The sequence below is a fragment of the Manacus candei genome, unplaced genomic scaffold (assembly GCF_025592945.1).
Source record: "Manacus candei isolate 608988 ecotype Guabito, Panama unplaced genomic scaffold, ASM2559294v1 h1tg000014l, whole genome shotgun sequence".
Classification (NCBI taxonomy): domain Eukaryota; kingdom Metazoa; phylum Chordata; class Aves; order Passeriformes; family Pipridae; genus Manacus; species Manacus candei.
The window spans coordinates 64,662,363-64,676,502 of record NW_026138062.1 but is presented as its reverse complement, the minus strand read 5'-3'; the positions used below and the strand labels follow the sequence as shown (position 1 = coordinate 64,676,502).

The 14,140-nt window shown below is 44.5% G+C and overlaps 1 protein-coding gene across 3 annotated transcripts in view; it reads right to left on the bottom strand.

Annotated features, from left to right (window-relative positions):
• Positions 1 to 8,506: 8,506 nt before the first annotated feature.
• The window catches only part of CD96 (CD96 molecule), a 32,036-nt gene continuing 26,402 nt past the window's right edge, over positions 8,507 to 14,140 (bottom strand). For all 3 annotated transcript variants that reach the window (XM_051780003.1, XM_051780002.1, XM_051780004.1), the window contains 3 exons: positions 11,786 to 11,875; positions 10,546 to 10,669; positions 8,507 to 9,494 (listed from right to left, as the gene is read on the bottom strand). In XM_051780003.1, coding sequence (XP_051635963.1) covers positions 9,386 to 9,494; positions 10,546 to 10,669; positions 11,786 to 11,875 — 323 coding nt within the window. In that variant the 3' untranslated portion in view covers positions 8,507 to 9,385. The remainder of the gene's footprint in view (positions 9,495 to 10,545; positions 10,670 to 11,785; positions 11,876 to 14,140) is intronic.

The following is a 14,140-nucleotide window of genomic DNA, read 5'->3' as shown; positions in this document are numbered from 1 at the left end:
CCGGGACGGGGCAGGACGGGCGTGGATCCCGTACTCACGGAATCCCGGGACGGGGCAGGACGGGCGTGGATCCCGTACTCACGGAATCCCGGGACGGGGCAGGGCGGGCTTGGATCCCGTACCCACGGAATCCCGGGACGGGGCAGGGCGGGCGTGGATCCCGTGCCCACGGAATCCCGGGACGGGGCAGGGCGGGCGTGGATCCCGTACCCACGGAATCCCGGGACGGGGCAGGGCGGGCGTGGATCCCGTGCCCACGGAATCCCGGGATGGGGCAGGACGGGGCGGGCTTGGATCCCGTGCCCACAGAGTCCGGGGATGGGGCAGGACAGGCGTGGATCCCGTGCCCACAGAATCCCGAGATGGGGCAGGACAGACTTGGATCCCATGTCCACAGAATCCCAGGATGGGGCAGGGCGGGGTGGGCTTGGATCCCGTACCCACAGAATCCCGAGATGGGGCAGGTTGGGAGAGACCACAGTGAGGCATGTACTACAACCTCCCTGCTTAGGCAGAGTCATCCCAGAGCACATCTCGCAAGATTGTGTCCAGACGGTTCCTGAGTATCTCCAGTGAGGGAGACCCCACAAGCTCTCTGGACAATCTGTTTCCAGTGCTCGGTCACTGCACAGTAAAGAAGTTCTTCCTCATGTTCAGGAGGAACTTCCTGTGCATCAGTTTTTGCCCATGTCCTCCTGTCCCATTGCTCAGCACCACTGAGCAGAGCCCAGCTCCAGCCTCTTGGCACCTCCCTTCAAACACTTATGCGCATTGGTGAGGTCCTCTTCCAGACTTCTCCAGGCTAAACAGGCCTAGCTCCCTCAGGCTTTCCTCATAAGAGAGAGACACTAGTCCCTAAAATTCATTCGTTCCTGCTACTGTAGTACCAGACAACCTGCCCCAAGTGCAGAGGGCCAGCGTCTTGGTTTTACGATGCCAAATGGTCAGTAAGTGGATCAGCTGGAGCGACTTACGCACTGCGCCTGGCAAGAGCCAACATGGAGCAGAAGATTTAAGGAGCAAGAGAGGGCAGGCTTAATCCCCTGCTCTTCCAGTAATTCCCTTTTGCTGGCAGTCTCACACTGGGCCCTTCACTGCATTTAACTGGTGGCTAAAGCGTTCTCCAAAACAATTTCTGGATTTGCTGTGACACACAAGATGGATCTGCTAAAATTTGCTTTTTCTGCCTTGCATTATTATGTGCCTTTGAAGGATAATGCTTTGTGAGCCAGTTCTCTTAAAAGCTGCTTACAAATATGTACAAACATTTTGCACGTTATTCACAGAATGATTTCATTGATATCTAGTAAAACTGCTGATTGAACTATATATTTCAAGTATATATAAAATTAATTTATCTCTAAATACACAGGTTAACTATGTATTTTCACCTAATACAACCAGAACTCATCTCCTTCCATGAGTCTGCATTTTTCTTCTCAAGGAAGTGAACAAAGACATTTTGCTTTTAGAGCTTTGATACTGAAGAATCTTAAAAATAGTGCAATTTCTTTTACAGGTTTTCACAAAGCACTCCCAACCTAGTACCCTCACACTCGAGGAAGAGCATAGAGGGTAGGTTTGGCATGCATTCCGCTGTCCTGCAGCCCTGCTCCCCCTTCCATTTAAGACCACCTGGTACACTTGCCCCAATGTAGGAGACAGCAAGCCATGCTACTCAAAGCCATATGTATGAGATCAGAAACATTTTCTCTTGTAAATAAATTTATATCCTCAGTTGGCAGACTGACTGCTATATGGGAGCTCTGGTCCATATCCCTGCAAGTTTATCTCCCTTAAATGACTACTTTACTGTAGGTTACCTCACTCTCTCGTGCTCCCACCATTGCAGCTTGTGACTGCTCAGCAAATGTGTGTGTGTGAACTCCTTGAATGTGGTTGGTGATCATGGCTGTGTCATGGTGTAGCTTTCTAGGATGAGAAAGCTTTGCAGTGCAGGGGTAGCCATTTCACCAAGATTGACATGTTCCTGAGGACATCTTTGTGACTTCGGGGCAGGGACTGTAAACACTGACACTGCAGTCTAGAGCCAAAACTATTACATCTGACTGCTGACACAGTACTGTTGGTGTCCTTGCCAGGCTCCATGTTGCATCTCCCATCTTTCAACAGAGGTAAGGATGGAGTGTCTATGGTTGAGAGTCTTGATTAGAATTTTTTTTACTGTGACAGCAGGTCTTAGCAGTTCTCTGCCACCAGATCAGATAGAAAAGATGGGGGATAAAGCTGGAGGGGGGAGAGTCTCAAACCTTCTCCCTTTGCAGCCTCCCAAAAATCTCTGGCCCTTTGCCATCACCTTTTAATAGTACCAAAGAAAGTGACAGCACTGAGGTGCTTCAGTGCTACCACAGCACAGCAACTTTCTCCCTTGTTCAGCTAGTTTCAGCATCCCCAGGCTATCATGTGCAGCATGAGTACACCCTGGCTCTTGTGGTTAAGATGCTGTCTAGATCTCCAAGCTGCAAAGGACATTTAGACTGTGTGGGACACCACCAGCTCAAAACCAGCATGATGAGGGAAGGAGAAGATGCATTCATCCAGCACAGGGACTTCAGCTGTGAGCATCGCATGTGATGCACAGATACTGGCCACCAGTAACCACTAGCAAAACTTTTATATGGTCCAAAAAATCCTTTGTGTGCTTTTCTAGGAAAGAGGAGCATTAAATTACCTGTTCCCTCCACTAAAACCTCAGCCTCTTTCCATCTCCATAAAACTCTGTAATTTTCTTCTGTAATCAGTACCAAACCCTGCAATTATGATTATTAATTTCCATGGCTGGAGGGAACAAGTGTACATTAATAATACAATTTTATTTTCCACAGACTAAACCTACAAATTATGTAGGGTCTTGTCACTTGAGACCGTTCAAATACTCCACTTCAAGCATGTGTTTAAGTGGCTGCAAAATGAATGCCTAAGCAGGCAGGAAAAACATCATATTATTGACATTTTTTAATTCTAGATCAAGGTCAGTAGGCTGTTGTATTTTTCCATGTCGCTTGTGCATTCACATATGAATTACAATCAGCAGTGAGGATGGCCTGACTAAAAGTTTACTATCAATTTTGCCTCACAGATTATATAGCCATATTTATACCTTATGTGGATTTACTGAGAGCTCAGCTATTCCCTTTTGCCTGGGTGCAGAGCACAAGCCAGTGTCAGAGGCAGCTGGGACAATCTAGCAGCTGAAGTCGCATTCCCACACTCCTAACCCTCCTGTTTTCAAATGCATAGTAAAAAGATTAGCTGTGCAGATCAGGTTGATGCTATTTAAGCACCAAGAGGCATATGGTTTTCACTGTTAGGCGATGCCAAACACACTAATGTGGTTTATTTCAATTTTAACACGTGGTTCTTGAGTTGTCATATACAGAATATAAATCCAGAACAATGAACTTTTTAAAACCTTTAAGCAACTGAAAAGAGGTTGATATTATCAAGTGCTACAGGGAGCTTTGCCTCCTTCTCCTTATAAAATTGAGTACCCTGGTAACACGTCTCATTCTTAAACAGGATGCTTTGCCATTGTTAAAAAGCTTTCTGTCACTGTTTTCAAAATCTTCCATTTCAGCCCAAAATCTACTGTGCCATGTAAATTCCAAACCCTTAAATGCAATTTATCAGCAGGAAATAGATCAAATAAGTTATTGAAATGGCTTCTGTGTCATCTGCATATTTTAAAGGTCGCTTTGCTACTGATAAGAAGAAAACTGCAGGATTCACTCTCACAGAGAGAAGCTAATTGCTCAACATTTCATGTAAGTATACTCAGACTCTTCCAAGCTGTTCATTACCATTTTTACCCTGATTGTAATGGAATTATTTAACATTTAAAACCATCAGACACACTCAATCACAAAGCTTTGCAGACATCACTGCGTTTAAAACACTGCTTCTTCAAGTGCAATAGACCAAATAGTGGTGTTCATTTTCCACTTTACATCAAGCCAGAAAACCACTATTGCAGCACTTTTTGCATTTCTTAAGTCCATTGCAAACACTTAGATGTCTGTCATATAATACAGCCTTTGTAATATTGACTTCCCCCCCTTTTTCTGTCCACCACTCATAGCCTCGGTGTCAGTTTATATCAATATATTACCTGCTTCTCTCTCTCTCGCCTTTGTTTGCTGGTTTCTGTAAGCCAAGCCCTGGCATCTGTGAGTCGTATGTTTGACAATAGCGAGCTATTCAATGCTTCGTTTACACCACATGAGGGTGTTTCAAGCCGTGTAGGATGCCAGAGTCAATCTGGAAGTCCTCTCACTTGGAAAGGAACCAAGGGGCGAACAGATATATTATTTCTCAACTGATTAAAACTCTTATGAGGGCAACCTGATACAGGAGACTGAAAGAAAAGAGATGAAACATCACAGGCTAGAAAACAGCTGGAAGAGGAGTTTTAAAGACATAATCGGATGTTCCCTGAAATCAAATAATCTTTACTGTGGACTTCCCTGAGCTTTGTCTTGTCCTTAAGGAATAATTTTAATTAGAATATGAATTTATATTATTTCCACTAAAATCTCCTTAGGCGAGATTAAGTAATCATTATCCCCTGCAGAGCTTTTTAGGAGCTTTCCATTGGATTATTGCTCAAAGTTAATTGCCAAGTCAGAGAGAATTACTTACAAACATAAACAATAAATTAAAAAAAAATTTCTCCTTTGTATACTGTTTATTCTGGAGTTAAAGTGTGCACAGTTCTTTCTAATGTTTGCCAGCTCTGATAAGTGATGGCTTTAAATCCAGCAAAGGCTACACAAGGTAACTAATACCCTGTGTGGGTTAACAGATATAATTTCTGTGCACAGCTCTGTGAAACAAACACATACATTAAAACAAACCCATAGGTTTTCAGCAGCTTTCAACACAGCTGCAGTAAGTGAAACATCTCTCTAAAAGAGAAAACTCTGTGGGTCCTTATTAAGGTGGGCTGTTTCCCCAGGAAATCCCAGATGGCAAAGCCTATTATCAGCAATTGCTATCTAATGAGTCTGGCTCTGGAATGGCCAGGCAACCTGTTCTCTCCCACAGCCCTGTTCTCTCCCACAGCCTGCTCCCTGGCACTGCCACACCTCCACCTGCATTCCACCGACTGGAACACACCGAGCAAACTATAGGGGTGCTTCTTAAATAAACAAGCCAAGCTTAATTAATTTCCGGGACCAAAAGGTGCCTTGTAAGAGAAGCCATTGCAATGCAGTTTAAAAAGGACGTGTGATTCAGAGTGAGGCAAAAGGTAATGCAGGAGGCTTGAGGCTTGGAGGGACAGCTGTCAGGTGTGCCAGGAGCAGGGCATCCTCTCAGTCGCAGCTGCGCCCTCCGCTGACAGAAAGGTGGAAACCAGGCAGAGGCTGAGGACACCAGCCTGCCCCGGGCACCCTATGGGCTTGGGGCTGGCAGCCTTTCCCAGCTCTCTGTCAGCAGGGCCCAGCACCACCTGGATGCAACCAGCAGGAATACAAACCAGGGAGCACTGGGAAAAGTCAGTCACTCCACTGAAGTCCCGAGGACCTGCAAGTGACTTCACAAGGCACATTAGTAACTGAAAACAAATCCTGAAAACAATTCCTTGCTTTTGACCTTTTTTTCCTTCGCCCTACAACATTTACCATCTCCTCAGAAGCAGATGGAAACCACTTTTGCATAAAACCACCTTGTTGCTTATTTTTCCAGTGTGTTGCTTTTACAGCTGTGTAATGCACGTGTTAAAGACCACATACAGCAGCCCCAGCTAATTTCACAGCATTACATTACATGCTATACATGACCTCAGATTCTGACTCGGGTCTGCTTTACAGATTTCACTTTGTCATGGATTTGCATTTAGCAATGTGACACTGTGGTTTTGGCTGGGGTAGAGTTCATTCTCTTCATAGTAGCTGGTATGAGGCTGTGTTTTGAATTTATGATGGAAACGGTGTTGATAACACAGAGAGATGTTTCAGTGCTTACACAATGTCAAGGCCTTTTCTGCCTCTCACCCCCCCACACCAGTATGTGGGCTGGGGGGGCACAAGAAGCTGGGAGGAGACACAGTTGGGACAGCTGACCCCAGCTGACCACAGGGATATCCTACACAGCATGGTGTCATGTTTGGCATGTGGAACTAGGAAAGAAGAAGGAAGAGGGGAACGTTAAAAGCGACGGTGTTTTGTCTTCCCAATTCACCATTACACATGATGGATCCTGGCTTTCCTGGAGATGACTGCCCATGGGAAGTGATGAATGAATTCCTTGTTTTGATTTGCTTGTGTGCAGCTTTTGCTTTCCCTATTAAACTGTCTTTACCTCAGCCCACAAGTTTTCTCACTTTTACTCTCCCAGTTCTCTCCCCATCCCACTGGTTGAAGTGAGTTGACAGCTGGGGTTAAACCACAACAAACATTCAAGACTCTCTTAAAAAAATCCTTTTTATACCCACACAGCAAGCTTTGAAAATTTTACTCTTACAGAAAAGCTTTTATCTAACACTCCCATAGCCACCTTCAAGCATCTGGTAACTTGATTTGGGCCAAATTATTCCGGGGTTGACAGAACCCAAGTCCAAGCGGAATGATTCCAGTCTATATACAGGGGCAGCTGCTGCCAAAAATAATCACAGAGAGTGGTTTGGGTTGGAAGGGATCCCTATGTTATCGTATAGTTACAACCACTCTTCTATGGACAGGGACACCTTCCACTAGACCATGTTGCTCAAAGCCCCATCCAGCCTGGCCTTGAACATTTCCAGGGATGAGGTAACCAAGGTTGCTGCAGTCGAGTGTTTAATTTTTTTTCTTTTTGTTTGTGTTGTTTGGTTTTTTTTTTTTGATTTGGTTTTTTGGTTGGGTTTTTTTTGGTTGGTTGGTTGGTTAGGTTTTTGTTTGTTTGTTTGTTTGTTCGTTTGTGGTTTTTTGTTGTTTTGTTTTTTCCCCTCTTTAAAGCAGGGTTTAATTTTGAACATAATCACAATTCTTGAGTAAAATGTATGTTACACGCTTATCCTGGTGCTGAGCATCTGGAGTCAAACAGAGATATAAACTATCCTACACCCAATTTAGCTGCAGAAAACCGGGACGATAGGGGCTGCTGGGGGTGGGGATTTCCTCTTCCAGGTCCCACTCTGAGGGCTGCCCGTTCCCCGGTTCCCTCTCTGAAGCCGGCATCTCCCCCGGGCAGGCAGGGGGACGGTTCGGGACGGGACGGGACGGGCGGGGGGAACGGGCCCCGCTCCCCGCAGCCGCGGCGCTGCGGCTCCGCCCGGTGTTCAGCAGCGGGATCGCGGCTGCCGTGCCTCCGGTGCGTCCCCCGCCCGGGGGGGCTCCGTGGAAAACCTCCCGGACAGGCTGGAAGCGCTCCTCAGCCAGGCGGAGTCCCGCGGGGATCATCACCCTGCTCATCCCCCGTTTGCGGAGGCAGCGGCAGCAGCATCCTTTCGGAGACGGGCGGGTCGGGGAGCGGCGCCCGCCGCAGGCAGCGGTGACACCCCTGAGCACTGTTAAGGGGCAGAGGGAACATCTGCGGCCAGAAGCAACCGTGGGGATTAAAATATCCCAGATAAATAAAATGACCTCCTTCGACAGCTGTGCTACGGGCAGTCATCCTCATCTAAGGGCAGGGAGGAAAGTCCTTGCTCTCCACACTCCTTGGAATATTTTTATCCTTCTGGTTTTTGTTTGTTTTTTTTGTTTGTTCATGGTTTTTTTACGATTTTTTTTTTTTAAGGACAAGAAGCTGCCTTCTTTTGCAGTGATGGATAGTATGACAAAAGTTAAACTACTTTGCTTCTACTACCCCACACAGAAAAGAAATGCTCAAATTAACATTGAGCCTTTCACGCATGCAAGGTCAGTGTAGTTTTGTAGGACAGAAAGTGTTTTTGGTTCAGCACAGATGACAGATTTAGGGCTGCTTGTATTACAAGGTAAATAATACAACAAAGTACTCGAAAAAGGTCTGTTAGATCATTCTTTCCAGTAAGTAATTAATTTAATCTAAATTCCCGGGAAATACAGTGCTCTGAACCCTGACACTCATCGACCAGCGTTTAGCAGTAAATAAAGCAATCCCATTCCTAAATCAGAATATCAATTTTGAGCCTGACATGATTGAACTGTAGCTGATTTGCATTAATTACAGAAATACCATTGTGGTACATTTTCAAACAAGCTTAGAGGACCTTTTTCTTGGCTGCCTGAAGGTAATGTAGGACCACACTGCTGCCAAAAGCAGTGCTCCTGCTGCAGATCTGGTGCCTTGCATTAGTGATCACATAGCTGCTGACCTGGCTGAGAACTGTACAGCAGGAGCTGAGCCAATCCCACCCTCTGCACCATCATTTATCCATTAGTGTCAATGCAAGGAAATATGTAGCCTGGGCAGGACAGGGGTAAGACTGGATCACCTCCTTCGCAGGCCTAAGTCACCTGGGAAACTTCCCCTGAGATTCTGAAAGATAGCAAATGACAGAAACTCATTAAGACCAAAGGAGAAGAAAATTATTATATTCCTTTTTTTTCCTTAATGAATATCAAAAATATAATTCCACAAAAGCAGACTCAAGTGTAAGCATTGTTTCAAAGGCACAGCACTTCTAAAGAGACTAGAATTTTCCATTATCTTTAGGCTCCTTATTCACTTCAGTCCTTAAGTCTCTGGCCCAAAGGTGGCTTGTGCATGAGCCCAAAGTTGACTGTTTTTTGTGACTTCACCAATGACAACTGAGTCTTCTTCACAGACACTTGCACCAGGCCTGCACCACGACCTTTCATCTCACCAGCCCTTCCACCTCACCAGCCCTTCCACGTGATCCACTGTGTGCAACCCTGTGCCGAGAGATGCAGATATTTTCTTTCTGCATAAGGTGCTGATTGTTTTTTGGTTGGTTTGACAGCGATAGAAAATACTAAGTTGGTCATGTTAGTCCACAGTTAAAAAAAATAATTGTAAGAACGACTCGCGTACGTATCAAAAAGCTTGTGTTAAGCCACTGTAACCGTGGTGTCCATACGGCAGAGCTGTCATCTCTGTACACTCAGCAAAAGAGAAGCTTCAACACTCTTCAGTCAGGCTGGAGGAGTGATGTGTTAATCCGCTCCCATTAAAAAGACAGCAAATTCCCAGTTGATCACCTGATTCAAATTAAGCACGTGTAATCTCGAGGTGGCACTCACAGTGGTGTTAACGTAATGCGTACATAGAGATTGACAGGATGAAGTGTCCTAAGGAATGCTCAGCTTCCACCCGTAATGTCATGTAGGCACTCTGAATTTTAATGTGGGTCATTAAGACCCAACTCCTGTAGTCACTGTTCTAAAGGCAGAGCCTTTTAACTGTCGGTCTTCTGCAAGCTACACAAGGGGTGTAGGCAATGTTACAGGTTTTCTAGTTCATGGCAGGAAGGGGGAGTCCCATCAGAGTCCACCATGGAGGTGTACTTTATTGGAGGTGGTGGTGGCTTGAAAGATGGAGGTCTGTTCATACTGAAATAGAGGAGAAAAAATGCACTATCACACAAAAACTGCATAAAAGACTGATGTAAAATGATCACAGGAGGGGGTAGATTGACACTAAGAGCACCTGACATTAGCTTTTACATAGTGCAACTTCCCTGATTCTGTTTTATAACCCCAGCACACCTCCTGGTATTCATTTGGCTTTCTCAGCTCACACTTCACAATTTTACTTTATTCATGTTTTAAAAGAACAGAACATGGTTCTGATGAACCATTCAAAACCAGAGGTCTTTTGCTCACACTTCTCTCTGAAGGTATATTTAATGACTTGCAACTTTTTTTGGGGTCAGTTTATAAGCCAAGATAAATAAAGGTCCCATCCCAAATCATTGAAAAAAATCAACCCTATTTTTCCCTTCTGTATACAGGATTTGTAGTTGTGTTTCGAAAGGGTTTTCCAGAATTATAAGTGATTCATTTTCACCACGAATTTTCCAACATTTTAATAATGTTAGTCAGATTAAAAATAATTGTCTCTTAGATACTACTTTTACCAGTAGATCTCTGAGTGTGTTAGTAGGGAATTAAACTTTGGTCATAATTACAAATTCAATGCTTCTTTGACTGGGATTAAGTTTCAGGTAGCCTACTTTCACATATATTATTCACAACTCAAATAGAGCTGCCGTAGAAGTACAATTTCATTAAAACATGTCCTCAAGTCACCATGGAAAATGAGAGAGCAAAAGCAGCTGGCAGGGAGGCTAATAGAAGTGGGGGACTCTGGGGACAAAAATTGACTGTTATTCTTCCCTTACACCCTGAAGCTGCACTGCAGCTCTTTTCTTAAAGTTTATTTTAAAGATAACCCACAAAACAGATGAAAGGACTGAAAACACTCCACTTTTCATATTGCTGTATGAAAAAAAAATAGCATTACCAATCCATGTACCTAAAGGCCTTGTGTGCTGTGAGTCATCTCAAATGAAAAGGTGTAAATCCAAACAGCTGGGTTAGAGTTTGTGCTGTCCATTGTGCCACGCCTCCCACCCCTGTGGCTCCCCTCACTTGTACTTACATCTCTTTCTGGTACTGACACCATTTCCTGACGCCCACAGCTATTAGAGAACTGCAGAAGAGGAGCAGGACGGCCACCACTGTTGGCCAGGGGAAGTGACTGGTGTTTGTGTTCCTCTCAGCACCTGTAGGGGACACACCAATCAGAGCTCATCCCAATATCCTCAGAGAGGAGGGAAATCTGGGCTTGCTGCCTGCAGCTTGTTGCTCCCCCCAGCACAGTACTGGTGTCAGTACAGCCCCAAAATTACCACCACACTGTCACGTTCCCAGCCTGAGGATTCCAAACTCTGGGTGTTGCAGCTCTGATTTATGGACTTAACCCACTTTTGTTCTGACTGGGTTTGTGAGCTGGTTTCAGCCACCCATCAGTTCACATGATGAGATTATTCAGGCACAGTCCAGCAAGTGTTTCATCCAAAACCCACTGGCTTTCTCTGTCCCCCTGTGAGCTTCTCTGTGAAGAGGAAGCAATTCACAGTGCAGCTGGGCACAGCTACCCACCACAGCTGTCCTTCCCAGGGGTTTATTTTTCACACCACTGACACCAAACCCTGCCAAAATGTCTGGCCAAGGGCTCAGTTGCATTTTTGGTGACACAGCATCCCTGTCCCTGCTCCATTCCAACTGCCTCTCCCCACCACAGTGCTTGGATTCCTCCCCTGCCCCCTGCTGCACAGCCACCCTTGGGGGTGCTGTTGGCTGACAGAGGTGTCCTCAGGGTCCTGGGTATGGAAGAGGAGAGAAGGAGCACAGTTACTCCTCCAGCTGCTGCAGAGGGTGCAGCAGTGGTCTGGGTGCCAGAGGGGGCTGGAGCACAAGGTCCCTGGGTGATACACCTCGGTGTCACCTCCCTGTTCATCACACCCCTGTGCAAGGCTGGCTGTACTGGTACGTCACCCAGCCTGGGTCTTACCCACTGTGGCAGCCAGTGCTGTGGCCTGGCACCAAGTCTACCACACTGCATGAGCCATGAGATTTCCCAGGGGCACAAGAGCGTGACTGGCCAAATTTTGCTGCTGGAAGAAAACGTGCACTGCATGTTTGCTTGCATTTGGAGGGAGAAGGCTGGAATGCCAAAAGCCTGTGACAGGCTGCGGTGTGAAGACACAGCAGCTGTGACTCCTTTTCATCTCTTTTCCCTTTTTTGAAATCCCCTGGTCAAATGGACATGATGCTCCAGGTTTTGTGCTTCTGCAATGGCATGCTGAAAGAAGAGGATTTGTAGGATAATGTCTCACCAGTACTGTTGAGCAGGCTGCTGGTAGTAAAGAAATCTTTCCCTCCTGTAGCTGAAATTGTCTGGTCTGTGACACTGTAGGACAGATTACCTAAAAAGACATGGGCACAGAACATTTTTAGTAACTTCTTCAGGTGTTTTAAAATGAAGACTGTCTTTTGAACCCACTGTTATTCACCCTGCAGAAAACTGGAAATCAAATTCCAGGATCAGGGTGTCAAAATTTGATAAAAGCACATTTTTTATCTAACACCATGTTTTAGGCCAAGAATCTAGGTATCTTACCAAGATTTTTGGCCTAAAACCTGGTGCTAGATAAAAAATGTGCTTTTATCAAATTAAAGAATATTAGAAGAAAAGGAAGGAAGGAAGCTGGGAGAGAAAGAAAGAGAGAAGAAAGAGAGAAAGAGAGAAAGAAAGGAAGAAAGAAAGGGAGAAAGAAAACACCTTTTAAAATGTTACAGCAAGCCAACATTGAGCTGTGCTGTGGTCTAGGAGAATGATAAGCTCTTTATGTCTTTGATGGTAATGAAAAACCTAAAGATATTAAGTGGCTTAGCAGCAGCACAAAGAGTCTGCCTTTGTCACAACTAAGCAAAACCTCAGTCTCCTCTGTCAAGTGCTGTGTCTGAACCACAAAAATAATCTATCATCTGTTTGTAGGCAGTATTTTGCCCTTCCTAATACAGCTGAGTTACCTATGTCTGAATCAGTGCTGCCTAAGGATACATTTCTGTTTTTTCTAGCCACCTCCATATTCACAGCTTCTGAAATAATACCTAAAATATGCAACTAGACAATGGGACAGCATTTCCAGAGGTGCCACGGCAGTTATGGTGTGCCAGGGTTGTGTTTTCAGAGGAGTGTGTGGCATTCCTGAGGCTTTGTGGAGATTCTGTGGTGGAATCATTCAAATCTGTACAAAAAGAAATAATGTCCTTCAATTCTCTTCCAAGCCTGCACCTATGACTGCTTCATTAGACTCAGCTGTGGCTATTTTGTATCTTAGCCTTTCTCTGATGCAAACAACAAATGAAATAACAAAGGAACCTGAAAGTCTCTGGTATAATTGCTGATTTACAAATCCAAGAAAAAAACCAAAACCACTGTTTAAGTTATATGAATGAAACATCAGACAGAACCAGGAAAATCTTTTTCTTATTAGATGCTGGCTTTGATTGAAATTGAACACTGAAGTGTATGTGTGTATATATATATATATATATATATATATATATATATATATATATATATATGTAGGTATGTATGCATGTATGCAGTAAAAAGCCCTATGAAAATCTGTCCAAATTTAGGGCACTCTAAGAAGTCATTGAGACTTTCGGATATTAATTCAATTCTTTTCTTCTTGCTTATTAGGTGTTTAATTTAATGAGAATAAGCATGACAGATCTTGCTTATTACTGGCAAAGTTATATATATTAAAAAAAAAAAAGACATACACTAAGAGATTCCTTAGCACTGTGCTCTGTACAGCACACTGATGAGCACTACTTATTCTTATTTACATAATGGCTTGTGTTAGAGCCTCAGAGGACTGAAATGATAATGGTAATCGCTGTTGTAGGAGCCCAGTGGCCCTGGGAGGGCACAGGGATGCATGTTGGTATGCCTCAGCAGGCTCACTGGTGCCTCTGTGCTCTGAAATTACCCTCAATTACAGCTGCTGGACTGAGGACCCTTCAAGGCCATTATCTCTTAGCCGGTGGTCAGGCAGGCACAGATGTAGGGAAGCAATAGCAGGGATGTGGGGATGACCGGTGCAATGCACAGTATATCCTGCAAGTATTATTGTAATTCAGCATGCTTTTAGCAAAGATTGCCACCAGCAAGCTGTGCAAGAGCGGAATTGTGAAGCATTAGAAGTTGTCACGAGGTTGTGGTCTAAATGTGTGGTTGTGGGTTGTACGTGGGTAAATAAGCACTGGAGTGTTACCAAAAATATATTCAGAAAATGGAAAGCGGCTGCTACATTTGCACTTCAGCCAAAAGATGACTCCCATGCAAATGCAAAAGCTCACTGACAGTTCCTGCCTGCTCCAAAAGCACAAGGACAAACCAAGATTTTAAAAAAGAAAGTCACTTTGGGCTTCTTGCTGCTGAGCAGAGATTTTCTAAAGGGAAAGACTTCTGAAAAAACGTTCACCTTAGGGTTTCTTTTTAATTGATTTATTGATCTTTAATGAGGCTGCCTTTCAATGTTCTATTAGGCAGCCTTTATTGCTCCACATTATCTCATTATTTCATTGCTACTCTGCGATTTTATTTACCTTCTCTGGCAATTTATTTCATCTATAAACTACCTTCAGTACTTACTACATTTGCCTAGCAACTCTCT